We start from the raw sequence: 24,486 nt of genomic DNA, 5'->3' as shown, positions 1-24,486 counted from the left end.
TACATGCTTCTCAGCAACAGCAGCCCAAAACCATTGAGAAGAAAAATGTACTTGTTTATCAATAATTAATTTGCTGTTTATTGTTGTTTTGCCGCTGCAACTGTTGTGAAAGCGCTCTATAAATAAAAATGTATTGTATTATATATTCATGATGAGTCTTTGATGACAAACCAAAGCTCTCTTTTCAGACCGAGGAGGACTATATTCCCTATCCAAGTGTCCACGAGGTAGGTTGGTGTCAGTATTGTTGGTGCTAGTGATGGATTTGTTGAAGCCCAAGTAATTTTCCTGATTTGTTTTTAAATTAATCACATATGTTTGAGGATAAGGGCTGAGGTCATATGAAAAGACTCAACAATTTAGTACTCAATTGTTTTTCACCTTCTTTCTTGTCCGGATTTTTTGAATGAGGCTAAATCGGACCCAGTGACGCACTTGGGCCCCGTGCATGAGCGGTGTGCAGTTAGCCATCTAGCTTTTCCTACAACTCCCCAAGTTGGCAAGTTTGACGGTTCCACTCCGAATTGGCAGGCTAATTACGGCTAGTAGCTTAGTAGCACAGATATGAACGCTAAATATCCCAGCAGCTTGTAGCAACATGGCTAACCGCCATGCCTGTTAGCTAATGTATGGACACTGAAAATTAGTCTCAAAAAACATTTTTTACCTGTGAAAGGTTATTCCCAGTTTCCTTGTTGTACTTATTGTTGTGCACACACAAAGAATACATTAACGACTTTGCCCCTTAATTGTATCCTAGCGTAACCGTAAGCATGCAGCTCAAACACTCGTGCTCTACTCCACAGCCAATCGGGAAAGTTAACTGTTAATTACGTTCGCTACCCCATAATGAGGACATCCAATACGTTAGCACCTTACTCTGTGCCGTTATGTGTGGATCCCCACATAACAGAGAGAAAGTTAAATGTTTATGTGTGTTTTTCAGCCTGCAGCTGAGTACAGACACACAAACCTGTATTCCACTAAATGTTGGTGAAGGTTGAGTTCTCATCAAAGTTTGTATAAGGTTCCAAGCATTCTCCACATGTTCGCCAACAGTTTGAATGTTTTTTCTTGTCCCAAGGAAATTTTGAACATGTTCAATTGAGTACATTTGGCGAATGTTTTGCAGCCATTAACGAACCCTGACTTGGACTCAACATACGCCACCTTCGCCAACACTCGCAAACATTCATGCCTCAGCGTGATACGGGTTTTAAGCCTATACTGTCCGAACAAACGAATTTGAGTGACAGTTGAAGGTCGGCTTCAACGGACACGTCGTCACAATCCTGTAGCTACAAGGCGGGCTCTTTTAGTTCATGTCTTTGGATCCTTATTTTTTGTACTAGGTGATTTTTGTTGTTGTTGTTGTTGTTGTTGTTTTTATTTTATTCATTCAAATTTGGCTTCTTAACACGTCTGTTTTCTGTGTTGTGCCAAATTTATAAGACATTGTTTTGGTCCCTTTATGTTGTCTTCAGCTTTTTTGGCATGTTTTTGCAGGTTTTGGGAAGGAGGAGCCCGTTTCCTCTCATCCTTCTGCCGCAGTTTGGTGGTTACTGGATTGAGGGAACAAATCATGAGCTGGCGGATAGTTCGGACTCATTGGAGCCATTGCAGACTTTGTCCCCGGACACCCGCACAAAGCTGCAATGTAACACAACGGCCACGCTCTACCGCAAACACTTCCTGGCAAAGGTTTGTCATTAGCACTGTTATATGTTTGGAAAGTCAGTCTGCTAGCTTAATGCTAATACATATTGGGACACGCTATGCGACTAGCATCCATGTTGTGGAGTTATTAAGCAATGAATATACACAAACGGTGCAGAAACGCATGTCGACACACGATATAATTCTCACAGTCACATTAATTATCCTCTGTGAAGAATTGACAATTTTGTGCTGTGCTAATGAGCTCCTCAAATCAAATAACATTACCGCTGATTATCGAGCCACTTACAGTAGTTTAGCAAAACTCTCCTTTGTTTGGGTGAATGTATTATACTGATGCCCGGTGGCCAAGTTGCGCATACAACACAACGAGCCATAATGAATTAATTATGTTGCATAAACTGTTTAATTGTTTAAATTATAATCAATCATGTTATGTCTGTATGTGTTGATATTGCATGTATCTTTATGACATAAAATCTATTCTATTTATATATATTTCTCTAATATATTTTATTAGTAGTTCCATGAATTTCAATGGAGAAAGATGATTTGAGCCATCACTACTCAAAAACTGTTCAATATGTAACAAGTGCATGTCCTGCACAAATGAGCAAAATTACCTTCATGGACAATCAATTTCACTTTGTGCTCATTAAAGTGAGATAATTAATAAGCAATTGACTGGCATCGAACTGCCTCAACGTGCATTTTTTTCTGTACTTGTGCAAGTTGAAATATATTAAGCCCAGCCACCTGTTCTTGTGAGCGTATAATGTAAACAAATTTGATTGTGATTTAGACGCTGCACAAAGTGTGTGTGTGGGGGGGGGGTGGGGGTGTGTGTGTGTGTGTGTTTCGGAGTCTGATATTTAGTAATGGCCTTACCCTTGCACTGTGCCCTCAGGAACACTTTAATTACTATTCAGTGGACAGCGCCCTGGGACATCTGGTGTTCTCTTTAAAGTACGACGTGATCGGTGACCAGGAGCATCTGCGACTAATGCTTAGGTAACACATACTCGCTGCAGAGAATTTCAGCTTTTCAGAACAGAAAAAGGTGAATTGGCTGCCTAACATGTTCGGTAGTGAGCCCATCAACACATCCCCCCTAGCAATGTTATCACAAAAGTCATAAAGCATAAGAGCGTGTCAACAGAAGGGTCATTTCCACAGTGGGGCAACAGATGGACTATTTAGGCCAGTGAGTGGGTGGAGATTGAGTGAGGGAGCCAGCGAGAGAGGAAGGGTGGGGAAGTTGATAATGGTCCAGACCGGATCCTCTCTGATAGATTCTGAGAAATGCAATAAAAATTCTTATTTTTATATTATTATTTGTCTTTTATTTTATGACTTGACCAGGACCAAGCAAAAAACATACCATGATGTCATCCCCATCTCCTGCCTCACTGAGTTTCCCAATGTAGTCCAAATGGCCAAGGTGAGTCTTTGATTGAAGGATGTATACCACAACATTGTATTTGACATGTCCTGCTTAATTATCCCAAGCTTGTCTGTGAGGAAGTCAACGTGGACCGCTTCTACCCGGTGCTTTATCCAAAAGTAAGTGAAATATGTTCCAACTGTGAAAGTGACTTTAAAGTATTTAATTCAAAGACTGTTCTTTGATTCTTGAATATGATCTAAACGGAGACATCTTTGCAGATATTTTTCTTAGAAACAGTTCTCAAAACTGCCCACAAGCACCACACTCCTGCAGTGTTGGTTTGCAAGGCCCTGAGGTAACTTGAGCAGGGTGTTTTGCTCAGAGATGATGTAGTGCGAAAGATGTACAGCTGATATGGTGCAGAATTTGAATTTGAATAAAACCGCCTTAATAAAATGTCAAATTAATCTCGACTTTACGCTTTAATTTTGAAACAAATCTCTGAATTCACTTTACTGGGTCTTTCCTCGCCTGTTTATTCCCTTTTGCTTTCCCACATGTCTCTTCATACTCTTTTTACAGGCCTCGCGAATTATTGTGACCTTTGATGAGCATGTCATCAGCAACAACTTCAAGTTTGGGGTTATTTATCAGAAGTTTGGCCAGGTAAGAGATGAATCTTGCATTTAAATGTACCCACGCATTCATTGCCGTGCTTAAAGTCTGCCGCATGTCGCCATCCAGTGTATGCAAAAGTCTCTCTGTGAAGAGTACAGTGCGGTTGTATTTCACTATACAAATGCAAACTATACATTTGCATTTAGTCATTTAAGAGCTCTTAGATTTCAAACATGCTTAACTTTTATGGACAATACATTCTGATTGAAACATTATGTACAATGTCATTTTATCGTCCTATATTTTGGTCCAACTGTTAAGTGGCTTCCAATGCTAATTTACTTTCTCGCAACTGCACCCAAAAAAAAAAAATCATTTTTTTTCTTTTTTTTTCCGAATAAACATGTGGGCCTACTACTTTGCAATATCTTGATATTGGTAATGACGGAGGTTCTTGGAGAGCTAAGTATTTTTCTTTAGGTGGTACTTAGTATTAAAATACGGTGTAATGCACCACTTGTTTATGTCATTTATATGCAATGCAGGAATGATGACGCTCGTGTTTGTAAATCCCAATTTTCCATTTCCTCAAGGAACGTTCAGTGCTTCCGTCTTAATTATGGCGTTCAGTCAGCGCAGCTGCTTTCAGTAATCCTTCATGCCCTCTTTTCCACTTCATAGGCTGAAGAAGAGCACTCGCAACTTCAGATTGGGAAAACTCAAAATAGAGTTTGGCACTTTCCATAAGAATGGATGGAACTGATGCGAAATTTACATTGGTTAATACAAATTGTGTCATATATTCATTATTTACATTTTTTTTTTCAATTAGCACACTTACCAGAACAAAAATATGCATTTTAAGATAATATTTCTGAAAGCTACCCTGTTGATTATTGGCTGTTTTTAAGAACAACATGTGAGACATTTTTCTCAACTACATTTCATTTCCCTGTCACAGACTAAACGAGTTTATATGTGATTCCAGTTAATTCCAAAATATTTTTATTTGAGGATTACATTCCTTTGCAATCCGTAGTCAACACTTGAATTTTTTATGCCATTTTATAAACAAAGCACATATAAATGTTTCACTTTGATGTTTTTAAAAAGTTTATTATGTTCACATTTGAAATATGTGGGGACCGCCACAGACCTGTCATACATATCCTGATTTTCAGACATCCCTCGTGTGTACACACTAAATATTGTATCTAATTCCCGTTTTTTGATGCAGACTTCCGAGGAGGAGTTATTTGGCAACAGCCGAGAGAGTCCCTCCTTTGTGGAATTCCTGGCGTTCCTCGGAGAGAAAATTGAGCTTCACAACTTTAAAGGGTAACCATGACTTGAAGCCGCTAATTAATACATACTGCTCTGTGCTCAATAGTTAGAGTTTGAAGTTAACTAATTTCCTATCACGTTTTTCACCAACTGACTCACTCATCCAATCACAAACAACACGCAAGACACCTTCAATCGGAATCAGTCAGAGCTCATTGAAATCGTTTTTTTTTCTTTCTTTCTTGTAGTAGGCTACTGCATCTCGTAGTGACCTTGCAGTTGTGTTACCTGAATTGGTGTTAGATTTCTCTAAGTTCTGATGAAGATGTCTGAATGTGATTGGATAATGAGCTAGTTGTCACTGATTAGTCAATGTCATCTCAGCTCCCATCACCTGAGCATCGTTGAAAATCGGAGGCAGTTCAACCTCTAGTGGCTAATGATGACGATAGTTGTGGTCCCCTTACCCATGCTGGTGTTTTGTGGGCTCTCGCTAGTGATACCTGATGAAAACATTGTACACTTTTTGGTTGTATTTAACATTGAAGTTTTTTTTTCTATATTGAAGTGCAGCGCTCATGTTCAAACTGCCTCTTACATTGGTGTTCTGTATTTTAATATTGGTCATCATGGTACTTGGAGAGTACTTTTTAGATGATACGTGGTGTAAAAAGTTTGTGAACGAATCATAGGGTTTGTGTGTGTGTGTGGGTGTGTGTGTGTGTGTGTGTGCGTTAGATTCCGTGGAGGCTTGGACGTGACTCACGGCCAGACTGGCACAGAATCCATCTACTGCAACTATGGCAATAAGGAGGTCATGTTCCACGTGTCCACAAAGCTGCCTTACACCGAAGGGGACACACAGCAGGTACTGTAATACAATACTGACACACCTTTGTGTGGCGGACGTGTCATTTCCTCATGCAGTCACTTTTCATGGAGCCAGATGGAGAAGTATGTTTTCAAATAAGTTGTACGTGGCAGTCTGCTGGAAATCTCATATCAGCAGCAGTGCTTTCCCGTTGTGATTTTAAACAGGGGCCACTGCTTTAAATAGAATGTTTTGTGCAACCCCAATTTCTTTGAATTTCCGATGTAAATAAAAACAGACTACGATGAAAATATTCAATAAATGTTTGGGAGCTGAGAAGACTAATTGTTGAAGCTTTGTAGGTGGAATTCTTTCCCATTCTTGCTTGATGAGCAACAGTCTGATGTGTCCGTTGTCGTATGATACACTTCATAATGCGCCACCCATTTTCAATGGCAGACTCCAGTCAGGCCAGTATAGGACCTGCACTGCACCTGTTGTAACACGAGCAGAACGTAGTTTGGCATTGTTGAAACAAGCAGAGGTGTCCATGAAAAAGACGTTGCTTGGATGGCAGCATGTTTCTCTAAAACCTGCATGTACCTGTCAGCATTAAAGGTGCCTTCACTGATATGAAAGTTACCCATGGCATTGGCACAAACACAGACCCATTCATCACAGATGCTGGCTTTTGAACTTTGCGTCCTTAACAATCCACATGGTTCTTTTCCCCTTTGGTCCAGCGGACACAACGCCCACTATTTCCAAAATGAATTTAAAATGGCCTCGTCAGACCACAGAACTCTTTTACAGAGCAACTTGGCTTAATGAGCTCGGGCCCAGTAAAGCCGGCGGCGTTTCTGGCTGTTGTTGATAAATGGCTTTTGCTTTCCATAGTAGAGTTTGAAGTTGTAGCACCAAATTGCATTGTAAGTGTTCCTGAGCTCATGTGATATCCTTTACACGCTGATGTCAGTTTTTGATGCGGTGCCGCCTGAGCGATGGAGGGTCACGGGCATTCAATGTTGTTTTTCGGCCTTGTCGCTTACAGTACATAAAGAGATTTCTCCAGATTCTCTGAACCTTTTGATGGTATTATGGACTATTCATGATGAAATCTCTAAATTCCTTCCAATTCCAAATTACGTTGAGTAACATTCTCCTTAAACTGTTTGACGATTTTCTCATGCAGGTGCTCACAAAGAGGTGAACGTTGCCCCATCTTTTTATGTGAATGACTGAGCAATTCAGGGAAACCCAATCATTCAGATACCAGCTCTTAATTGCGTTTATCAGTTTGAACATGAAATATCTTGTGTTTGTAGTGTACTCAATTAAATATAGGTTGAACGTGATTTTCCAATGATTGTATTCTGTTTTTATTTACACGTTATACACCCTCCCAACTTCAATGGAATTGGGGTTGTAGAAACAGGGAGGTAAGGACTCAACAGCACAGAGCAACTGTAGAAGTGGAAAACTGCACTCCCTGGTGGTGTTGCACAGTGGTAACCTTCAGAGTCAGCAAAGTCTTCTTTCGCCAATGGTGCAACACAATCAGAAGCACTGATCTCCTATTGGCACCACTATTCTTATCTTTGTCTGTGAAATTCAATTGATTTATTCCCCACTGTATTTTCTTCACTTCATAGCTTTTCCCTTGTCAGATCTGAGTCAAATCTGCCTTAACAATCAGTAATGCTGGTCCATGTAACTTCAACTACTACAACTAACTTCCTTCGGCAGTTGTGTTTTGAGAGACGAGTTTTGTTCATTCTGTGAGCATGCTTGTTGTATCTCAAAACACCCATATCTCAAATAATCTTTCGGCCTTGAAATGGAATCGTAGTTGATACATCCCAGCCACCCAAAGCAAGACAAAAATTAAATGTTTTATTTGCTCGGATTGTAAACATGGAAAAAGCGTGTACAAAACAACTGTAATGTAGTCCTTGTTCCTCTTTTGTGCTGTCTGTTGATGCTTGGCAAATCATCTTAATGGTGCATTAGCACCGCCAGCTGATGTTGTGCTTCCACTGCAAGGAAATATATGTGACTTGATGGTGGTCGGATGTTGTGAGACCCTTCAAGCAGTTTTCTGAAGCACACTCATATAATCAAATTTCAAATTCACCACAATATCATCTGTCCTCTGAGTGGTTGGTCGGAGCAAACCAAGCGCATCTGGCAAAATATATGAAGTCATCTGCACACTTAATAAAACATTTAATGTCAGAACATTCAATATCTCAGCCGATCTTGTTTGATTCGTTTATGTTCTTACATTTTATTTACCTTATTAGTTCATTGCAAACTAGTCCAGATGTTGTACTCTATGTGGCACAGTTGTTTGTTGTTATATTGCACTTTTGTCTAGTTATAGTAGTTTCTATAACGGCTATCGCAGTGGTATTAAGAGGTGGATTAAGGTCCAGCTATTAATTGCATGGCCTGCTGCAGTTGTTTTGTCATCTTTTTCTGCCACAGAGGAATACCTTAAAAGGGCAATCCACTTGGCTGTGTGTCTCTCGCATTACAGTTGCAGAGAAAGAGGCATATAGGCAACGACATTGTGGCAATTGTATTCCAAGAAGAAAATACTCCCTTTGTGCCGGATATGATTGCCTCCAACTTCCTCCATGCCTACATTGTGGTCCAAGTGGTCAACCCATGTTCGGACAATGTTCTTTACAAGGTATATCATTCTTGCTTGTTTTAACTCCGATTTTGCAACAGTACTTATATGGAATTACACGTCTGGCTTAAAAGTTAATAAAAGTGGTGACCATGGCAGAGAGCCTCTCAAATAACCACAATCTCTCCTTTATTTCTTGCCCGGTTCTCCATTTTGTATTATTCTAATTCACAGTAACTAGCTAGGCCAGCTAAAAGAGTAAAATATAGAACAATATAGTCCAGATTCTTAACCTTGTTCTTCATCTCCAATAAGAACAACAGAAATCGCATTGCAGCAAGTTGCTGTGTACGTAGTTAGCATCCCATGATCCAAGCCACCCTATGTGGCAATTCTAATTTATCAACAACAAAAACATTGGATCATTGTCAATATTTTTGGCCATGTTTCATTTTCTGCAAAAGAACTAAAAATAAAATGGAATGTTACATTGTCAGTAGTAAATAGACTAAAATAAATGCTCATTTTACTTAAACATATTCCTATCAAATAGCAAAACCACAGAAATGGATGATTTTGGAGTAATTTCTCTTTTCTCCCAGAGCTGATTTTGGAGTAATTTCTCTTTTCTCCCAGAGCTGTCTCTGGCTGCGCTGCTCTATTTTCTTCTCTCTTGTGATTAATGCTCAGTAGTTGCCATGGTAACAGAAAACCTAACTGAGCAATGGCTCATTTCCATGAGATAGGCCAGCCTACCCCAAAAGCAGACGCTTTGAACAGACCACTTACAAAATGGTGACAAATGTTAAATAATTCCAGAGTCTTGCAAACTCTATTTGTATTTGTGGGGGGAAATGGCATAATCTTTTTTGGAATTTGTGGGGGCATAATCTTTCACATTAAAACTCACAGGTCTCTGTGACAGCACGAGATGACGTACCTTTCTTCGGACCCGCCCTCCCAAACCCTGCTGTCTTCAGAAAAGTAAGAAAGTGACAACTTGTAAATGCAGACTGTCTCTTCCCACGTTAAGTATTTTTGTTTCATCAACCTTTTTCGTGCAGGGCCTTGATTTTCATGAATTCCTTTTCACTAAACTCATCAATGCTGAATACGCCTGCTATAAAGCCGAAAAGTTTGCCAAGTTAGAGGTGGGTGTTACTTCGTCATTGTGTTTTGTTTTTTTCAGGTAAAAATAACAAGTGTGTCCTTCGCGCATGTGTGTGTGCCTGAGTTAGGAACGAACGAGGTCGGCCTTGTTGGAAACGCTTTACGAGGAGCTGCACGTGAACAGCCAGGCCATGATGGGCGTCGGAGGCGATGACGACAAATTGGAGAACGGAGGCGGTGGAGGCGGAGGAGGCTTCTTTGAGTCGTTCAAGGTAACTGGCGAGGCAGCAGCAGAGGCTTCCAACAAACAGCCAGCCTCACTTCCTTTTCAAATGATGCTGCCTCAGAGGAAAAATAGATACACGAAGGAAAAAAATAGTTTGCCATTCATGGAAATGTGTTTTGAGTTGAGTCTCATTGGAATGAAACGAAAAAAATGCCTTTTCTCCCTTTAAGATAAGTGATTCAGAATCTTTTTTGCGCCACAAACAGTTTCATAGAAAGCAATACATCGGTGCCTTGAGATGCGAGGTGAAGCAATGGAAAAAAAAAAAAGTTTAGTTTATTTTGTCGTTACTTGGCTGTTTCAAGAGTATTTGTGTTTCTGACGACTTGAATTTTTTGACTTAAAGAAATCACTGTTAGTAGGCCGGATCCAATTTCTAATGTCAAAACATTATGACAATAAATGCAGTCAAATTAGTGAACCGGCAATTTCTTGTTATATTACAGAACAGCATGATTATTTCTCCAGCATCAATAGCATTTAGCGATACAAAGGCGTGCACAGTAATATATGATTTCAAAACATTTTTATCACAAAATCATGTTGGGAAACACACACCGGGTACCGGGAACCTTCCTGTTATACAGCGCTGGGCAGTCCGTCCCGGGGGCGGAACAGTGCGACTCTCCAGCCCGGCCAGGTGCCCCTTTTTGGGGTGGGGCGTTGCAGGTAACAAATTTTAAAAAAGAGCTTAACTAAGCAAGGCTGGAGGTGGATTGATGTGATGCCAAAGTTTATCTCAACCTTCTCAGCGAATTGGGCAAACGACAAAAATTGCCTCAGAACGTGTCAAAAAAGGTTTTCAGTAAGTTCAGTAATTTTAGTCATTCTTCACTGAAACTAAAGTAATTAGCCTTTTTGGTGTCTTTTTTTTTACGTCTGTATCGGTATATGCATTGCTTCAATGGGTTATAACGCTGTAACACCTGTGCTTTTCATAAAGTTGTTTATAGCATTTTGTATATATTTTTTTGAGCAACGATGTGGTTGTTGTAAATACACAATATCTTTTCTGCAGCCAAAAGGGAGTTCATATTTTTATAAACTCGCAAGTCAGGTCACTTGTATCTCAAGGCACCACTGTATTTTAAAGAACCTACATAGAAACAAAAAAAAAATTTAAACTGCACTCATCATTACCCTGAATGTTGTTATTGAATGTAATCTTTGCGATCCCAGCCTACCCTTGTTTCTATTCAACAAGGCCGACTGTTTGAGACGAGTGCCACGGCCAGCATTTGGGGACCACTGTAATATAGGATGACACATGAAACTGACTTTTCTCTGGCTGTTCTTTAATGACTTTAGCAGGACGGTGCTCTATCCCACTGCATCATGCCACTCTTTCCTTCATCGTCTCTTTACTCCCATGCGTCCTTGCTTTTGACGTGCTTTTCACCTCCAGATGCCTCTCCACTCTGTGCTACGGCTGCATATCGACACACTTGGCTTTTTCTCGCAGAGCGCCGCTTGCCCTTGCTTCCTTTACGAGCTCATGAAACATCATGTGGGCTTGCGGGCTCACGTAACGGTTGCTTCCTTCTCTGTCAGGGTGAATTAACACCAGGCTAGGGCTGCACAATTAATCAAATTGTAATCACGATTTGATCATGATTTTGGCTGCCATGGTTGAATGAACCCGAGCATTAGCCAGATTTATTTTTCAAGTGTGGGCTCAGCACATTTGATCTCAAATTTCTTCAACCCAACCACCCTTAGGTGAATGCATGATTTTGGCTTCATGAATCTGAGTAAATAAGAATCAAGTCCCTCTGTGGGATGATCAGAGAGTGTCATGTCAAGAGAAGAAAGTCAAAATTGGAGATGGGGAGCATCATGTTGAGGAACGAGTGCCTCCAGAGGGAGCAACAGCCGTTGTCTCGACTTCGTCACTGTGCTCTCTAATAGTATACTTATTCAGTTAGCCATTTGTAATTTTTTATCATGCACAGTGCACCCCTGCCTACATGCAGTTTGGCACACAAATTTATTTTTTCAAATATAATTTTTCTTTTCTTGTAATAGTTTTTCAATGGAAAAATGTGCATTTATTATACTGGATTTTTACTATTCAATGTACAATTCAAAAGGGACCAAGCTGGCCTGTGAATAGTGAAAATCTGTGCATTTCCTTTTTTTTTTCCAAGTTTAAATATAATTTGTTGAAAAGGAATGCAATAAAAATAGATGTTTTTCCTCTAAAATAATGAATAATTGTGATTACAACATTGATCAAAATAATGGTGATTATTATTTTGGCCATAATCGTGCAGCCCTACATCAGGCTTTCTTCCTATAGTGTTGAGGGTCAGCCCCGAGGCTGCCGTCATCTATCAGCGATGCGGAGGGGCCGTCGCCATCTCAATGCATGTCCTCCTCCTCGTCCCTCTCTGTAGCGGGTGATACGCAGCAGAAGCCAGTCTTTGGATGCCATGGGTCTTACTTTCAAGAAGCCACACGCGGTGCCTGCTAGCCTCAGCGGAAACTTTAACCACAGCACATCCGCAGAGAGCCCCAAATTCCCAGGGATAGTAAGTACTGCCCCGCTCCTCCTGGTCTTTGAGGAGCTGCGCCTCGGGCCCTCTTTTCTCCCATAGAACTACTAGAGCTCGTGCCTTCCCTTCCTCTCACTTGCCTGCTGCACTAACGTCTCACAGTGAAGCACGGCACATTCGCTTGACTGAAGCCGTGTGTCTCGTGGGGCTCGGCTCTCACTTTACAAGCCATGCATGTTTGTCTGCCAACACAAGCCCGTGACACTCACGTCACAGAAGTGGCAGACTTGTAGCAGCGTGAGGTGATGTCGTGCACCTCCTTAAAGGTGCACCTGAGAGTTTTGTGACATTCTGAATAAGTTGTCGCTTATATTCTGATGAACACAGTAATCTGCCCTCCATCATCCCGTGAGAAATCAAATCCGCGAAATAGAAATACCATATTTAAATACTCCCCAGGCAAATTTTTATAGCAGTTATGGCACTTTAAGTTTTAAAGCAATACAAAGACATTTAAACACATATAATACTTTGTATATTGAAAGAGAGCCAGTGCAATGGATAAAACCAAATTATTGAACAGCGTTTTAGTGTGCCAATCTTTCTGTGTTTACAGCAAACACATCCCGTTTTTTCCAACAAACTCACATGATCGTCTCACAATATATGTCAATTATGCCAAAAGATGTACAACATTAAGTGACCCTACAGTCGTCACATTCTGTGGGTGTACAAATCAGGATTGAAGCGTATTTAGCATTCAATGAACTTCAGCAAAAACTGAACTATATTTGAAATAGGCCCATTTCTCGTTTTTCACTCATTTTTGTCAAATTTAACAGTGTGCTGCCCTCTAGGGCTGGACAGTTGAATTACACAAATAACAGGCGGCAGAGCAAAATACAGTTGCAAACTGTACAAAAAAATAATAACCCACGAAATAGCAGGACTGTGAACACGGAATCCACAATGGAGGGTGGATTACTGTACCGCCTTGATGTGGGTGTGGGGGAGTATGTTCATAGGTTACTTGGCGTGTGTGTTTGTGTCGCAATGTGACAGCATTTCACAACCTTTGACAGGTAAAAAAAAAAAAAACTGCGTTCCCTCGCAATAATTAAGAAATAACCGTTATTTTGCGAGGTAACCCATTTTATTTTATCGTACGTTTGTTTTGTTTTATGGAATGTGGAAGTCAAATGTATCACCTTTTTACATGAGATTTATCACGTTATAACATGAATAATTAACTTTTTTTTCTGGTGTGGCAGCCATATACACATCCCTAGTTAGCACTCATTTCATCTTTACGACGTGCTTAATTTCCAAAACATTTAATTTCATTTTATGGGGAAAGAATGGTGATTTGGGGAACATGATGCCAACAGTTGTGTCCCACAGCATATAATAAAAAGAGCCATCATGACCTCACAATTTAGCGTAAATCTGACCAAGGTTCCCACGGCTCTCGCTTTACATGGAAAATGTATTGCTTTTGTATTTTTCCTTCTATGCTTTTTAAAATTGCATTTAGTATTTAAAAACAGGTGCCTCACTGTGTATCACTTCCAGGTTACCAAACTAACAATACCAATGGTCCTGTACTGAAATGATTTAAAACGCTGCATTGGTGTGAGCCCGAATGTATAACTGCAACTTTGTGTCCTGTGCTGCACTATTTTGCTTTAGCATCTTCATCTCTTCACAGGCCTACTTACCCGGCTCACCTTTTCTTTGTCTCATCCAGCAGCTTGTGTCAGTCCGCGCGGAATCGAAATGATGCACACTTTGTATTTTGTTTGAACAACACGACTTGCATGGAATCTCATGTGTTTGCATATATCTTGTTTTGACCCTCCTTTGTCGACTGTCACCATCTTCTCTCCCCCTTCCCCCTCTCTCTGCCCTTCTCCATCTCTCTCTTCCTGCCTGGCTCAGTCATTGCTTGTCCCAGGCAAAAGTCCCAGTAAATATGGACGTCGAGGCAGTGCCATAGGAATAGGATCAGTAGAAGAGGTTCATGTTTAATTCTCACTATATTTCAAGCAACTTTTGTTCTTTGTTGTCTGTCTGCTCTGCACCACTGCACCATGGCCAAGTCCTTGTCATGTTCATGCCAATGTTTTTTCTTTTTTTTATTAACTTGAAAGAACCGTTATGTAACTTTAAGGATAAATACATGTATTAAGAGAATACTGCAGAATTATCAGGTTCTATGATTGTATGCAAAATGGACCTTTTGTTCATTCTATTTGCTACTAACAGAATAATTCCCAAATTCCTAATGTAAATAGTAGTGGTGCCTTGAATTTAATGAAAGACAAAGTTTTGATTAACACTTCTAATTTTTTGGTTGCCTTATTTAGCGCCATGAGTGATACTCCTTTTTAATAAGAAGCAGCTCTTCATATTAGTAATGTAAATGTGAGTCAATGAGTAGGTTTTATGTGTCTAACTGTTTTTGTCGCTCTTTCCTTGGCAGTCTTTGATCATCCCTGGAAAAAGCCCCACTAGGAAAAAGTCTGGTCCTTTCAGCTCCAGGCGAAGTAGTGCCATTGGGATTGAAAACATTCAAGAAGTTCAGGAGAAAAGGTGCAATTTGAATAAGTAATATTGCCTCAAACAGAATCACAAAAGTGTTACATTTTTTTGTGTGTCTGACGGTGCAGTAGAGAGAATTCCCCGTACACCCAAAAGACCCCAGACAGCGGCCATGTTTCTCAGGACCAGAAATCGGACAACTCGTCTAATCAGAGTTCACCTGAGGCACTCACCATTGCCAAGAACAGGTGTGACTTAAGATCTTGGTGGAACCAAGTATCATTATTCCCCTCACCCATTTTCAATGATTATTATGCTCAGCAACAAATGACACGTTTCCAGTGGAAAGGTCAAATGGAAGAAATGTTTCCACAGTCAATAACGCTATCTTATTAAAAAATAATCTGTTAATATAATTGTGTGTTATGTAATAGGTGCAGTGCTGTCAGCGTGAAAAAAAAAGTACCCAAAAAAATCTGCAGCAGTTTAATTTCCCACATAACATGCTATCCTCCCGTCTTCCTAAATCAAGTCTGCACACAGAATATCAGAATATGGGTGCCTCTACTGATATGCCGAATTTCCAGATAAGACTCATCCAAGTGGTTCTTTGTAGACATTTAATATGTGATCCCCTGATTTGCTACTATCTATGCTAAAAAAAATGTAAGTATTAAGTCCGCATAGTTTGTGATTCTTGTGTTCAGACACAGATTTTTGGGTTAGGGTTGGCTTTGGTCGGAGCCTGATTTCGGAAATGTGTGTGCGCCATTTGTGTTTTCTGACAAATCCAGTCATGAGGCGGTTTTGCGGTTGAACGCAGCCTGTATGTGTTTTTTTTTGTGGCAGGACGCCATCCATCCCGGAGGCCAACGACCTCTCGCGCTCCTCGTCCAACGCCAGCAGCTTTACCAGTGTGGTGGAGGAGAACGAAGCAGTGGAGGATTACGACACAGGCATGGTGAGTTCCGGGTTCCTCATGCTGCAAAGGGACGGTAATGGTAATTAAGTTGCGGCATTTTAGAAAGATGTGATTTGGTTATAAATCAGACATCAATGAAAATAATGATGCAATTCAAAATTATGACATTGCAACAGACGAACATTATGAAGTTTTAAAGGCCGTGGTGTCTTGAAATACAAGTTAATTCCTTCAGTGACAACACTCTTACCTTGAAACACGTTGAAATGAATGAAAATACTATTAATCTGTTCCAGTTTACCCCCGAAATCAGCAGCCAAGCAGCCTTTCTTAGGACGAAGCTATGTGATAGTTGAAAATTGTCGGAGCTCTCATATGTCAATGCACCACTGAATTTAATTGAACAATCACTTCAGAACAAAAACATGAATGCTGTTTCCTCCCGTGTGCATTTCACCTGAAAGTCAAATGTGAGTTGACTTGTGGCCTACAATCTGTTAGGAGAGTTTGTCGTCCGCCGGGACACCACACAAGCGAGACTCTCTGACGTACAGCACGTGGCTGGATGACAGCATGAGCAGCGCCAGCACCAACAGCCGCGGCAGCTCACCAGGTGAGCCGGCGTGCACTTTGAGTGGCAGGCATGATTTTCCCGGGAAGGATGAACTAAATTGCATGTGTGTTGCGTTATCTCAGCTTTGCGACTCATTGTTCTCTATTCAGTCTTGTGCTTACTCTATGTGGAAAGGAAATACTGGGAAAAAAAATACTGCTGGCGAGATTCATCTGGTTTGAATGTGGAAAAGATCCAGTGCTGTGATTGCTTTCCGAACGCACTGTACGATAAGTGAGCGCAAAAAGCAGGATTGATGATGCTGTGTGTCTGCTGAACAATCGTTCAGGTCCTGCTAAAAGCGAGCGAGGGAAAGGAACAGACATTCGCATCAAACTCGAGCGACCTCACAATCATCAGTCGTCATCGGTGAGTACACCCGGTTATGATGGCCGTCAATGTGCTTCCGGGTGGCGCGTGAAAAACATGACTAAGGTTTGCTGTGTTTGGGGTCGAAGTGACAAATATTGCTACAATGGATTGTGTTTTCCATTTCCGTCAAAAAAAAAAAAAAATCTATATTAATCCAATAAAACTTGTGAGTGAGGAGGATATTAATAAACTTGAGCAACAGAAAAGTCAATGAATTAATCTGTCCCTTAAGTATCAATCAAATTGTAAATTATGACTTGTGTTCCATCACTCTTATAAACAATTTAGCTCATGTAACATCTTTTTGATTGACACTTCACACATTCACATTACAAGATCATCATTTAAGCCATTTCACCTGTTTTTTCAAAGGCGATGCCTGGGTCACCTGTCATGGAAGGGATATTTAAAACAGCAAATTCTGAAGCTTTTACCACCCGGAAGTACCATACATGAAACGTCGCGATGAAAACGTTTACGGTATACAGTGGAGCCTTGAGACATGAGTTTATTTCAGCATGTATTTATTGCCTTCACAACACAATGTGGCAAACAAACAAAATATATGAAAAGGAAACGTATATAGAGCTCGTCTATGAAGATAAAAACTGAAAAGTGTGATTCAAATGTGTCTGTGTGCACTGTTCCGATTGTTCCACTACGACCCGAGTAGGTTTTGTCAGTGTCAAGAATAAATTTTAATTTTGAGATACTCAGGGCAGATGCCATGGATAGACTCACCACGGTCCTGTACTGTCCTGTCCAATGTCTTTGTCCTGGGTTTTGGCTCACCACTGAACCACTCAAGGTTCAGAATCCAAGATCAATTCTAATCCAAAGAAAAATCCATCAACTCACAGTGTAGAAAATATATAATCACTATCAATCTCTAATGTTTGTCATATATCCTCAAATCTAATTCTATAACTCAAAGTATCGTTCCATTACTTAGTGTATCTATCATGTGCAGTTTAAACATCACAGGCAATACAATATATATCATAATAAAATAATTTGGTAGCCTTACACAAAATTTTGGAATAGCATTTCATGTTCTGTATTTTAATGTAAATGGATCAATCGCTTTCAATGAACAGTCTACATTTTTTTTCAATTTTATATAACCAAAATGTATTAACTAACATTTCATTAATAATGGATTTTTAGCTTTGGTAGCTTCACAATTAGCATCCAACCAGGTACCTACAGTTACTAGTAACTGTAATACATGTGCAAGCGTAGTGGTGAGCCACTCAAGATTTATCGTTAGCATTTTGCTACTCGACAATTTGCATCCTCTTCTACTCATTTTATCACAGTAAAATATATGACGTAACAATAGTGTTCAACACTTAGGACTCCAATGAGTTTTAACCAATTTTTTTACCAAGACATATTTAAGCTAAAACGGCTTATTACAGCACATTAGCGTTGAGGCCTTGCCACGAAGCAAACAGAGGCCTTGCTTATCCAACTCGACATGATGCAATACAATACAATACAATACAACTGTATTATTATAGCGCATTTCACTACAGCTGGAGCTGTAACAAAGCACTTTACATATGGTGTAATATAAATTAGCTGTCAATTAGAACACAAATTAAAACTCATGAACACATATAGAGTAAGATACCAGAAGGGCTAATTTTTTTTAAACCCAGCTCCTGTTATTGCACGTTGACTGTTGATGCCAGTCGGTGGCATTTTCCATTGTGTGTTAGCATTAAACTAGAGGACTTTAAGGCTGTCTGGTTGTCTAAAATACTGATCATGTAATTTTCTTTAATTATATAGTTGAGTTCACTACCATCATACAGCGCTTGAACCTCAGTTTTGCGCTTACAAGCCAAAGCAAAAAAAAAAAATTGCTAGTCGCTCATATCTCAAGGCACCGCTGTTTGCCCAGTGCTACTCTCATTTGGTTGCGCTTTGAATACTTTTTGTGCAGAACTGTTAGCTCGGCCCACATGCTTGCGTCGTGGATTTCCATCTTCAGGTTGGATCGTCATCTCTGACACTTATTTTATTTATGCGCAACCTTTCACTGACATTCCTGTCTTTGGCCTCTTCTCAAGCATTCCCATAAGCCACGGTCCCTTCGGGAGATGAGCCAAGTGCAGGCGTTGGCCATGACTGTTATGCCGAACGTGGGAGAAGAGCAGCAGGCGGCGAGAAAGGAATCTCGCCTGACGGGCGCTCGGTGAAGGCCGCAGTGTGACGCGTCAACGCATACGTCGGGTGGCGCGTCAGGAGGGCCAAACTTTTGCACAGTGTGATTTCCGGGCACTCTTTTCTTTGTCGCTGAGCTGCGATATGCGCACTCTCGGTTCATGCAACCTGAACCTTTTTCATGTGTAACACGTTTGAGTTTGTCTTCTTGAGTGTTCCGACTCCACAGGTTGAAGAGGGGGCCGTGGAATTCTTCGTTATAATGATCTTGCAGATTTTTTAGTAGTTCCATTCAATTTAAACTTTTTTAAATTTGAAAAGGGACAGTGGACATTAATTAACATTTTAATAGATATAAATGCACTCAAGATTGCTGCAAGGCTCATTTTCATCTGTAGTCCCTTTGTCTGATGTTTCTGCACAGATTAGAATAATTTAAATAAAACTGCAAAATGCACAATGGAAAAAAACTATATGATCAATAAAAGCATACAACACAGTTCAAAACATCTGGAGACAAATTGGTTTTCCAGCACTGTAGCCAAAGTGATACTGTGGTGCCCTGAGGCATTTCCATTCATTTCGACACAAGTGGTCATGGAAGGAATTCAACTTGTATTTTAAGGCACCACTGTATTTATTTTTACATCTGACAGTGTTTGCACTTTTTCCCCACCTCTTCTTTGAATGCCCATTTTCATTTCATGTACTCAAAAGGTCCTGCAGCCAACGATAGAAGGCAAGGCAGTACCTGATTCCAAGAGTCACTCACGTGCAGCCCATATATGATGTTAATGTTTGGAAGCATCCACCGTTGACTTGTTTTAATGCTTTGTGTTTTGTGATCATTTTCTATTTAATTTTCAAGTTTGCTATTCTTTCAACGTTTTATTTATTGATTGTTATGGTTCTTTTTGGAGTGATGTCCTTCTCGATGGCGATGCTCCTTCTTTTTCTTTAGAATGATTTTGAATGTTTTGAACTGTGAACTATTCAGACATCAACTTGTTACTCAGCGCAAGTAATGAAAACCTGAATTTTTATTTGCTTTGAAGTTAAAAAGAAAATGCTCCAAATTTAACTACTGAGTGTGTAAATAGTTGTTGTTTTTTTGTTTTTTTTTTGGCTTGCCCAACTCAACAATGTATTATTGTTCAGAGCTGTACATTTGAAATTGTATTTTTGAGAGATTTTGGATTACAGTGGTTCCAAATAATTTTCTGTCTATTGTTTAAAAGGGAAGATCTGTACTTTATCTGGATCATTTCAATTGCCTTATCACAATCAACTATAGTTCATGAAGCAAATGTTTGTTGTTGTTTTTATTGTAAATAAATACCATGCCAAGTTGTTTGTCAGTTATCCTTAAATCATGTTGGCAAATTTAATATAGCTGAAAAATGCCTCCATATACTGAAGATAATGCTCTTCCTACGTCCTGAGGAAAGCCAAGCACCTCGTGTATTAAGTTTGTAAAACTAAATGAGACTTTTTGTCAGCAGTATTCAAACGTGGTGTGGCTACAGTATGTCACCAACATTGAACAATGAAACTTGAATTTCCAAATGATCTCATTCCAATTCTGGCAAGCAGCAAAGGCCGTTACACCGCCTTTTGCGATACCTTATTAACCTAAATACAACGCTAACTTCTGTTTTGATCCCTAAAACTGGTTTGAAAATGTTGCTATATACAAAACTACCATGGCTGTGAGCCTCTAATTTAAAGCCCTAACCCTTGTTTGAAGCACTAGTCCAGGCTTGAAAGATCAATTTGAAAACCTATCCCTTCTTTGTGGCCCTTTCTTTAGTTGCAAATCAAGTTAGCAATTTCCAACCAGAGATGGAGTTATATATCTACATCTGGCTAAACCTTCTTGGTCATCTTCAACCCCTCCAAAATTGGATTTGACATCACGTTTATTATTATTATTATTTTTATTTTATTCTAATTAATATATTTTTTTATCATTGCTGCATTTTTATTTATTTGGACAGGCTCCCATCTGTGTTTCCTTACACTTTCTATGTAGAAGGATGTGTGTATATACATGGGTATTATTGTATATACGTATATTCTCTGTAAAATTGCATAGGTTTGTTTTCAAAATGTTTGCTGCCAATTTTATACATTAAGGGCTACATTAAGATATTTAATGGGGTTTTGTGCCTAGGTTACAGAACTGTGGGATCAGTGTTGCCTATATGTGGGTTCCATCACAAGTTTTACATTTCTATTTGTATTTTTGGGACAGACGGTGACTAGGAGGTTGTGATAGGATAACATTATCTAGTGTCATATCCCATTTCAGAAGGTGGTGGTAATGCAAAACAGGGTGTTTGCTAACCGCCATAATACAGACGACGAAGAAGAAGGAAGGGGTGGGGAAATCCCTCCCTGGCAAAGGTGTCAACATGGCGGCGGTGGACGTGGTCGTGTGTAACTTGGTGACTCTGTGGAGAATACCAGCCGTCAGACACAAATTCCCGTGGATGTTTTTGCTCATTTCAGTCGTGGGCTCCATTCTCAAAGAGCTCCAGCTCGTGCCGGAGACTTATTTCAGCAGCAGAAGAAATTTTCTGAACGTGTGAGTAGAGCTTAAAGCCGGCTGGTTTGTTGTTAGCCTGCCGAGGTCAGGACTGTTGAATCATTCATTCTTTCAACTGGATGGATGAGATGTTAATTAGATGGTGATTTGGTGTGTATTGTTTTGATAAATGGTGTGCTTTCAGGTGTATTTATGCAAACTCCACTTTTCAAAAGTTTGGAGTTAGTTATTTTCCTGAAAAAATGTCTTATTGTGTGTGTGTGTGTGTGAACTGTGCCAGGGCGGGAGTTCAATCATGTAACGTTAAATTTGAACAGACTTGCACCATTTGAATGAAAAGGAAATAATGTGGTAGTAAATCGCCTTTCTGCTTTGGGGCTGTTTTCCTTTAGCTGGAAATGGGGTCAGCGAAGAATCATCACCATCTATCGATTTGTCATGCACACTAAATTTGACGTCTGCCTTTGACATCTCACGTTCGTGAACAGTACAAAGGCGATTTTTTTATGACACCCACTGCAGCAGCCACCACAACTGTGTCTTGGGGAATAGTCCTATAATGCAAGGAAAAAGCCTAGTAAAACTGCAAAAATGTATTTGGGATTGAATCCGAGGCACTTTAAAATGGTGGCTGGTGGCTCATATTTAACATGAGTTTGAATTAAATTAGGTAAATCTGAACGCAGCTACATCCCCAGTTATACGAAGGTGTACAAAGTTATGCAGCCACATTATTGTTCGTTTATTTTCTGTTGATTAGTACAGGCTATAGGTCTAATTAATTATCAGCTGTGATGCTCTTTCATATAACAAAACCTGGCATTTAAACAGGTGTGCGTTGACTTTTGTATCCACTGTGTACCAGTTAGAATTTCTAGCCTCTTGCTTTTGGTGACTTTTGAGATGAACATTTTCTGTCATTAGTAAATGCACACAGTTTACCTCCCGCTGAGTAGTGTGAAATGTCTGGATGAGTACAAACATCCTTTTGTTGGTCTTGCAGGTATTTCGTCAAAGTGTCATGGGGTTGGACGCTGCTTCTGTTGACTCCCTTCGTCCTCCTCTCCAACATGGCCTTCAGCCGGAACGCCGTCTTCCTGGGCAAACGGCTCCTCTCTCTGGCTGTGGCCACAGCCGTGTGGTACGTGTGCACCGAGACCTTCTTCTACATTGAGGATGTGACCGGCTCGTGTTTTCAAACTGACTCCATGGACGTGAAGAGCAGCCAGTTTGCATCTAAAGCTGAGTGCAAGCGAGCCAGCTTCTACTGGCACGGCTACGACATCTCGGGGCACTCCTTCATCCTGACCTACTCGGCCCTCTTCATTGTGGAGGAAACGGCGCCCATGGCCTCTCTGAAGACGGCGAGTATGTCTACGCTACCGCGGGTGGTCCTCAACTTTCTGTACGTGGCGCTTAACCTCATAGTCATCATCTGGGTGTGGATGTTCATCTGCACCTCGGTTTACTTCCACGATGTGTCTCATAAGTTGGTGGGCACTGCGAGCGGGCTGCTGGCGTGGTACTTGACATATCGCCTTTGGTATCTTAAACCATTGTCCCCTGGACTCCCGCCACAGCGCCAGCTCAGAGAACAGAAGCAGCACACCTAACTGCGCCCGCACTCATGTATTGACACACTACACTCCCACTGAAATTATCTGGAGGCCATTGCGTACAAGAAGACGTTCCACTGTCATTACGGTGTAAGGGCAGATGTGTACTAGTGGGCTTGCACGTTTGCATTCCTGCCCAATGTACAGTAGCTTATTTTGTTTTTATTTAAGTGGTAATCCTGTTGAACCAGCATTTCCTCTTGATTATAATTGAATATGACACTACAGTATTCCCCGATTAGGGAAAATAGTGAACTCTGTGTGGTATAGACGCCCCTCAAAAAATATATATAATTGCCATTTGCCAATATTGATAGTTTAATTCGTAAATATACCACAATGATCCCCAAACACTTAAATATTTCGACGTCATTTTATTTAATGACATCTAAATAAATGGCTTACTTGATGATTGATGATTTTCCCCCAAGTGCCAAACTAAGCTCTTGACATGTCAACATCAACATTGTTGACCAAGGTCCCACAAGATGGTGACAAACCCCTGTCAAATTGCAGAAATGTTCTGTTAGAACAAAGCCATAGATAGAACATTAACTCAAGATTATTTTGGTCATCGGTTAATCTGTTGAATATTTTTCCAGTTGATCGTTGCATCATATTTAAAAAAAATATATATATTTTTAATTTCCATACTTAGAGTCCAAAACAGCATGTTTTGTCAAAACGACAATGCAGAAAATGCACAAACAAATTAGGTTTGTTTCATTTCCTGGTTTGGTCTATATGTCAGAAAATTGGCAAATGTGGAGCATTGTCTTTTAAAGTGAAATGTTTTTTCTTTTTTGCAAATGTCTCTTTGAGTCAACTCAAAACATAATTAATTTTCTTTTGAGGGAGTGGATTGTAGAATATTTACTCACGAGAGACTGAAATCATGAGTATTTGCAAAATGTTAAGGTGAACGAGCTCTCTAAACTATGAATCGGTTAAAAAAAGTTTGATTAGTTTCACAATAGTTGTTGATACATTGTTGCATCTCTATTGTGATGCCAAATCAATTAAAAACTTCAAAGTATCTTACATTACAGTGACAAATGGTTTACAAATGATTTGATTAAAAAAAAAATGCAACTAAGCTGCTTAACTTGGCTCCTGATATGTCACCGTTCCAATCGACTCGGACAAGGCAACCCTATATGAATAAAAATATTGCATCAATTATTATTACTTTTTTTTTTTTTCCCCAAACAAATGCCCTTTTCCTTTCTGACCGTTCAAAAACCAATTTTCTTGATAATTGTTGCCTATTTCTTCTGTTTAACTGGCCTGGATTATAATCTCAGATGAAGATCAAATTTTAATTAATTGTCCCTTATATAAATTTGAGAAATGTTCAGTTGTGTTGCGTTGCTTTGTATGATGCCATTTATTTATTTAC

At 40.0% G+C, this 24,486-nt stretch overlaps 2 protein-coding genes across 16 annotated transcripts in view; both read left to right on the top strand.

The window, feature by feature from the left end:
* LOC148340597 (rap1 GTPase-activating protein 1-like) overlaps nt 1–20,273 on the top strand; it is a 64,633-nt gene extending 44,360 nt beyond the window's left edge. For 12 of the 15 annotated variants that reach the window (XM_088289778.1, XM_088289777.1, XM_088289768.1 and 9 more), the window contains 20 exons: nt 189–227; nt 1,507–1,701; nt 2,585–2,688; nt 3,040–3,118; nt 3,187–3,240; nt 3,647–3,730; nt 4,920–5,020; nt 5,705–5,834; nt 8,317–8,472; nt 9,325–9,396; nt 9,477–9,563; nt 9,651–9,794; nt 12,205–12,339; nt 14,242–14,319; nt 14,786–14,895; nt 14,973–15,092; nt 15,694–15,805; nt 16,268–16,379; nt 16,669–16,748; nt 18,830–20,273. In XM_088289778.1, coding sequence (XP_088145904.1) covers nt 189–227; nt 1,507–1,701; nt 2,585–2,688; nt 3,040–3,118; nt 3,187–3,240; nt 3,647–3,730; nt 4,920–5,020; nt 5,705–5,834; nt 8,317–8,472; nt 9,325–9,396; nt 9,477–9,563; nt 9,651–9,794; nt 12,205–12,339; nt 14,242–14,319; nt 14,786–14,895; nt 14,973–15,092; nt 15,694–15,805; nt 16,268–16,379; nt 16,669–16,748; nt 18,830–18,958 — 2,121 coding nt within the window. In that variant the 3' untranslated portion in view covers nt 18,959–20,273. Of the gene's footprint in view, nt 1–188; nt 228–1,506; nt 1,702–2,584; nt 2,689–3,039; nt 3,119–3,186; nt 3,241–3,646; nt 3,731–4,919; nt 5,021–5,704; nt 5,835–8,316; nt 8,473–9,324; nt 9,397–9,476; nt 9,564–9,650; nt 9,795–12,204; nt 12,340–14,241; nt 14,320–14,785; nt 14,896–14,972; nt 15,093–15,693; nt 15,806–16,267; nt 16,380–16,668; nt 16,749–18,702; nt 18,751–18,829 lie in introns of all 15 variants that reach the window. The other 3 variants (XM_088289769.1, XM_088289770.1, XM_088289773.1) reach the window with 3 other exon arrangements.
* A 1,023-nt stretch (nt 20,274–21,296) lies between these two features.
* Nucleotides 21,297–23,252, top strand: fitm2 (fat storage inducing transmembrane protein 2). The gene is made up of 2 exons (XM_088290533.1): nt 21,297–21,510; nt 22,475–23,252. Exons 1-2 carry the CDS (start codon nt 21,338–21,340, stop codon nt 23,082–23,084), a joined length of 783 nt encoding a protein of 260 aa, XP_088146659.1. The 5' UTR covers nt 21,297–21,337; the 3' UTR covers nt 23,085–23,252.
* Nucleotides 23,253–24,486: the final 1,234 nt, after the last annotated feature.

The sequence above is a fragment of the Idiotropiscis lumnitzeri genome, chromosome 3, assembly GCF_059441095.1.
Source record: "Idiotropiscis lumnitzeri isolate Australia: NSW breed Sydney's pygmy pipehorse chromosome 3, RoL_Ilum_1.0, whole genome shotgun sequence".
Taxonomy (NCBI): domain Eukaryota; kingdom Metazoa; phylum Chordata; class Actinopteri; order Syngnathiformes; family Syngnathidae; genus Idiotropiscis; species Idiotropiscis lumnitzeri.
The sequence above is the reverse complement of the archived record's forward strand: the minus strand, read 5'-3'. Positions and strand labels throughout refer to the sequence as shown.

Excerpts from the sequence above, each read along its gene's own strand:
- fitm2 (XM_088290533.1), top strand. The coding sequence starts at position 21,338 with ATGGCGGCGGTGGACGTGGTCGTGTGTAACTTGGTGACTCTGTGGAGA. Across the intron at positions 21,511-22,474 it reads AGAAGAAATTTTCTGAACGT|GTATTTCGTCAAAGTGTCAT; the intron begins GTGAGTAGAGCT and ends TTGGTCTTGCAG.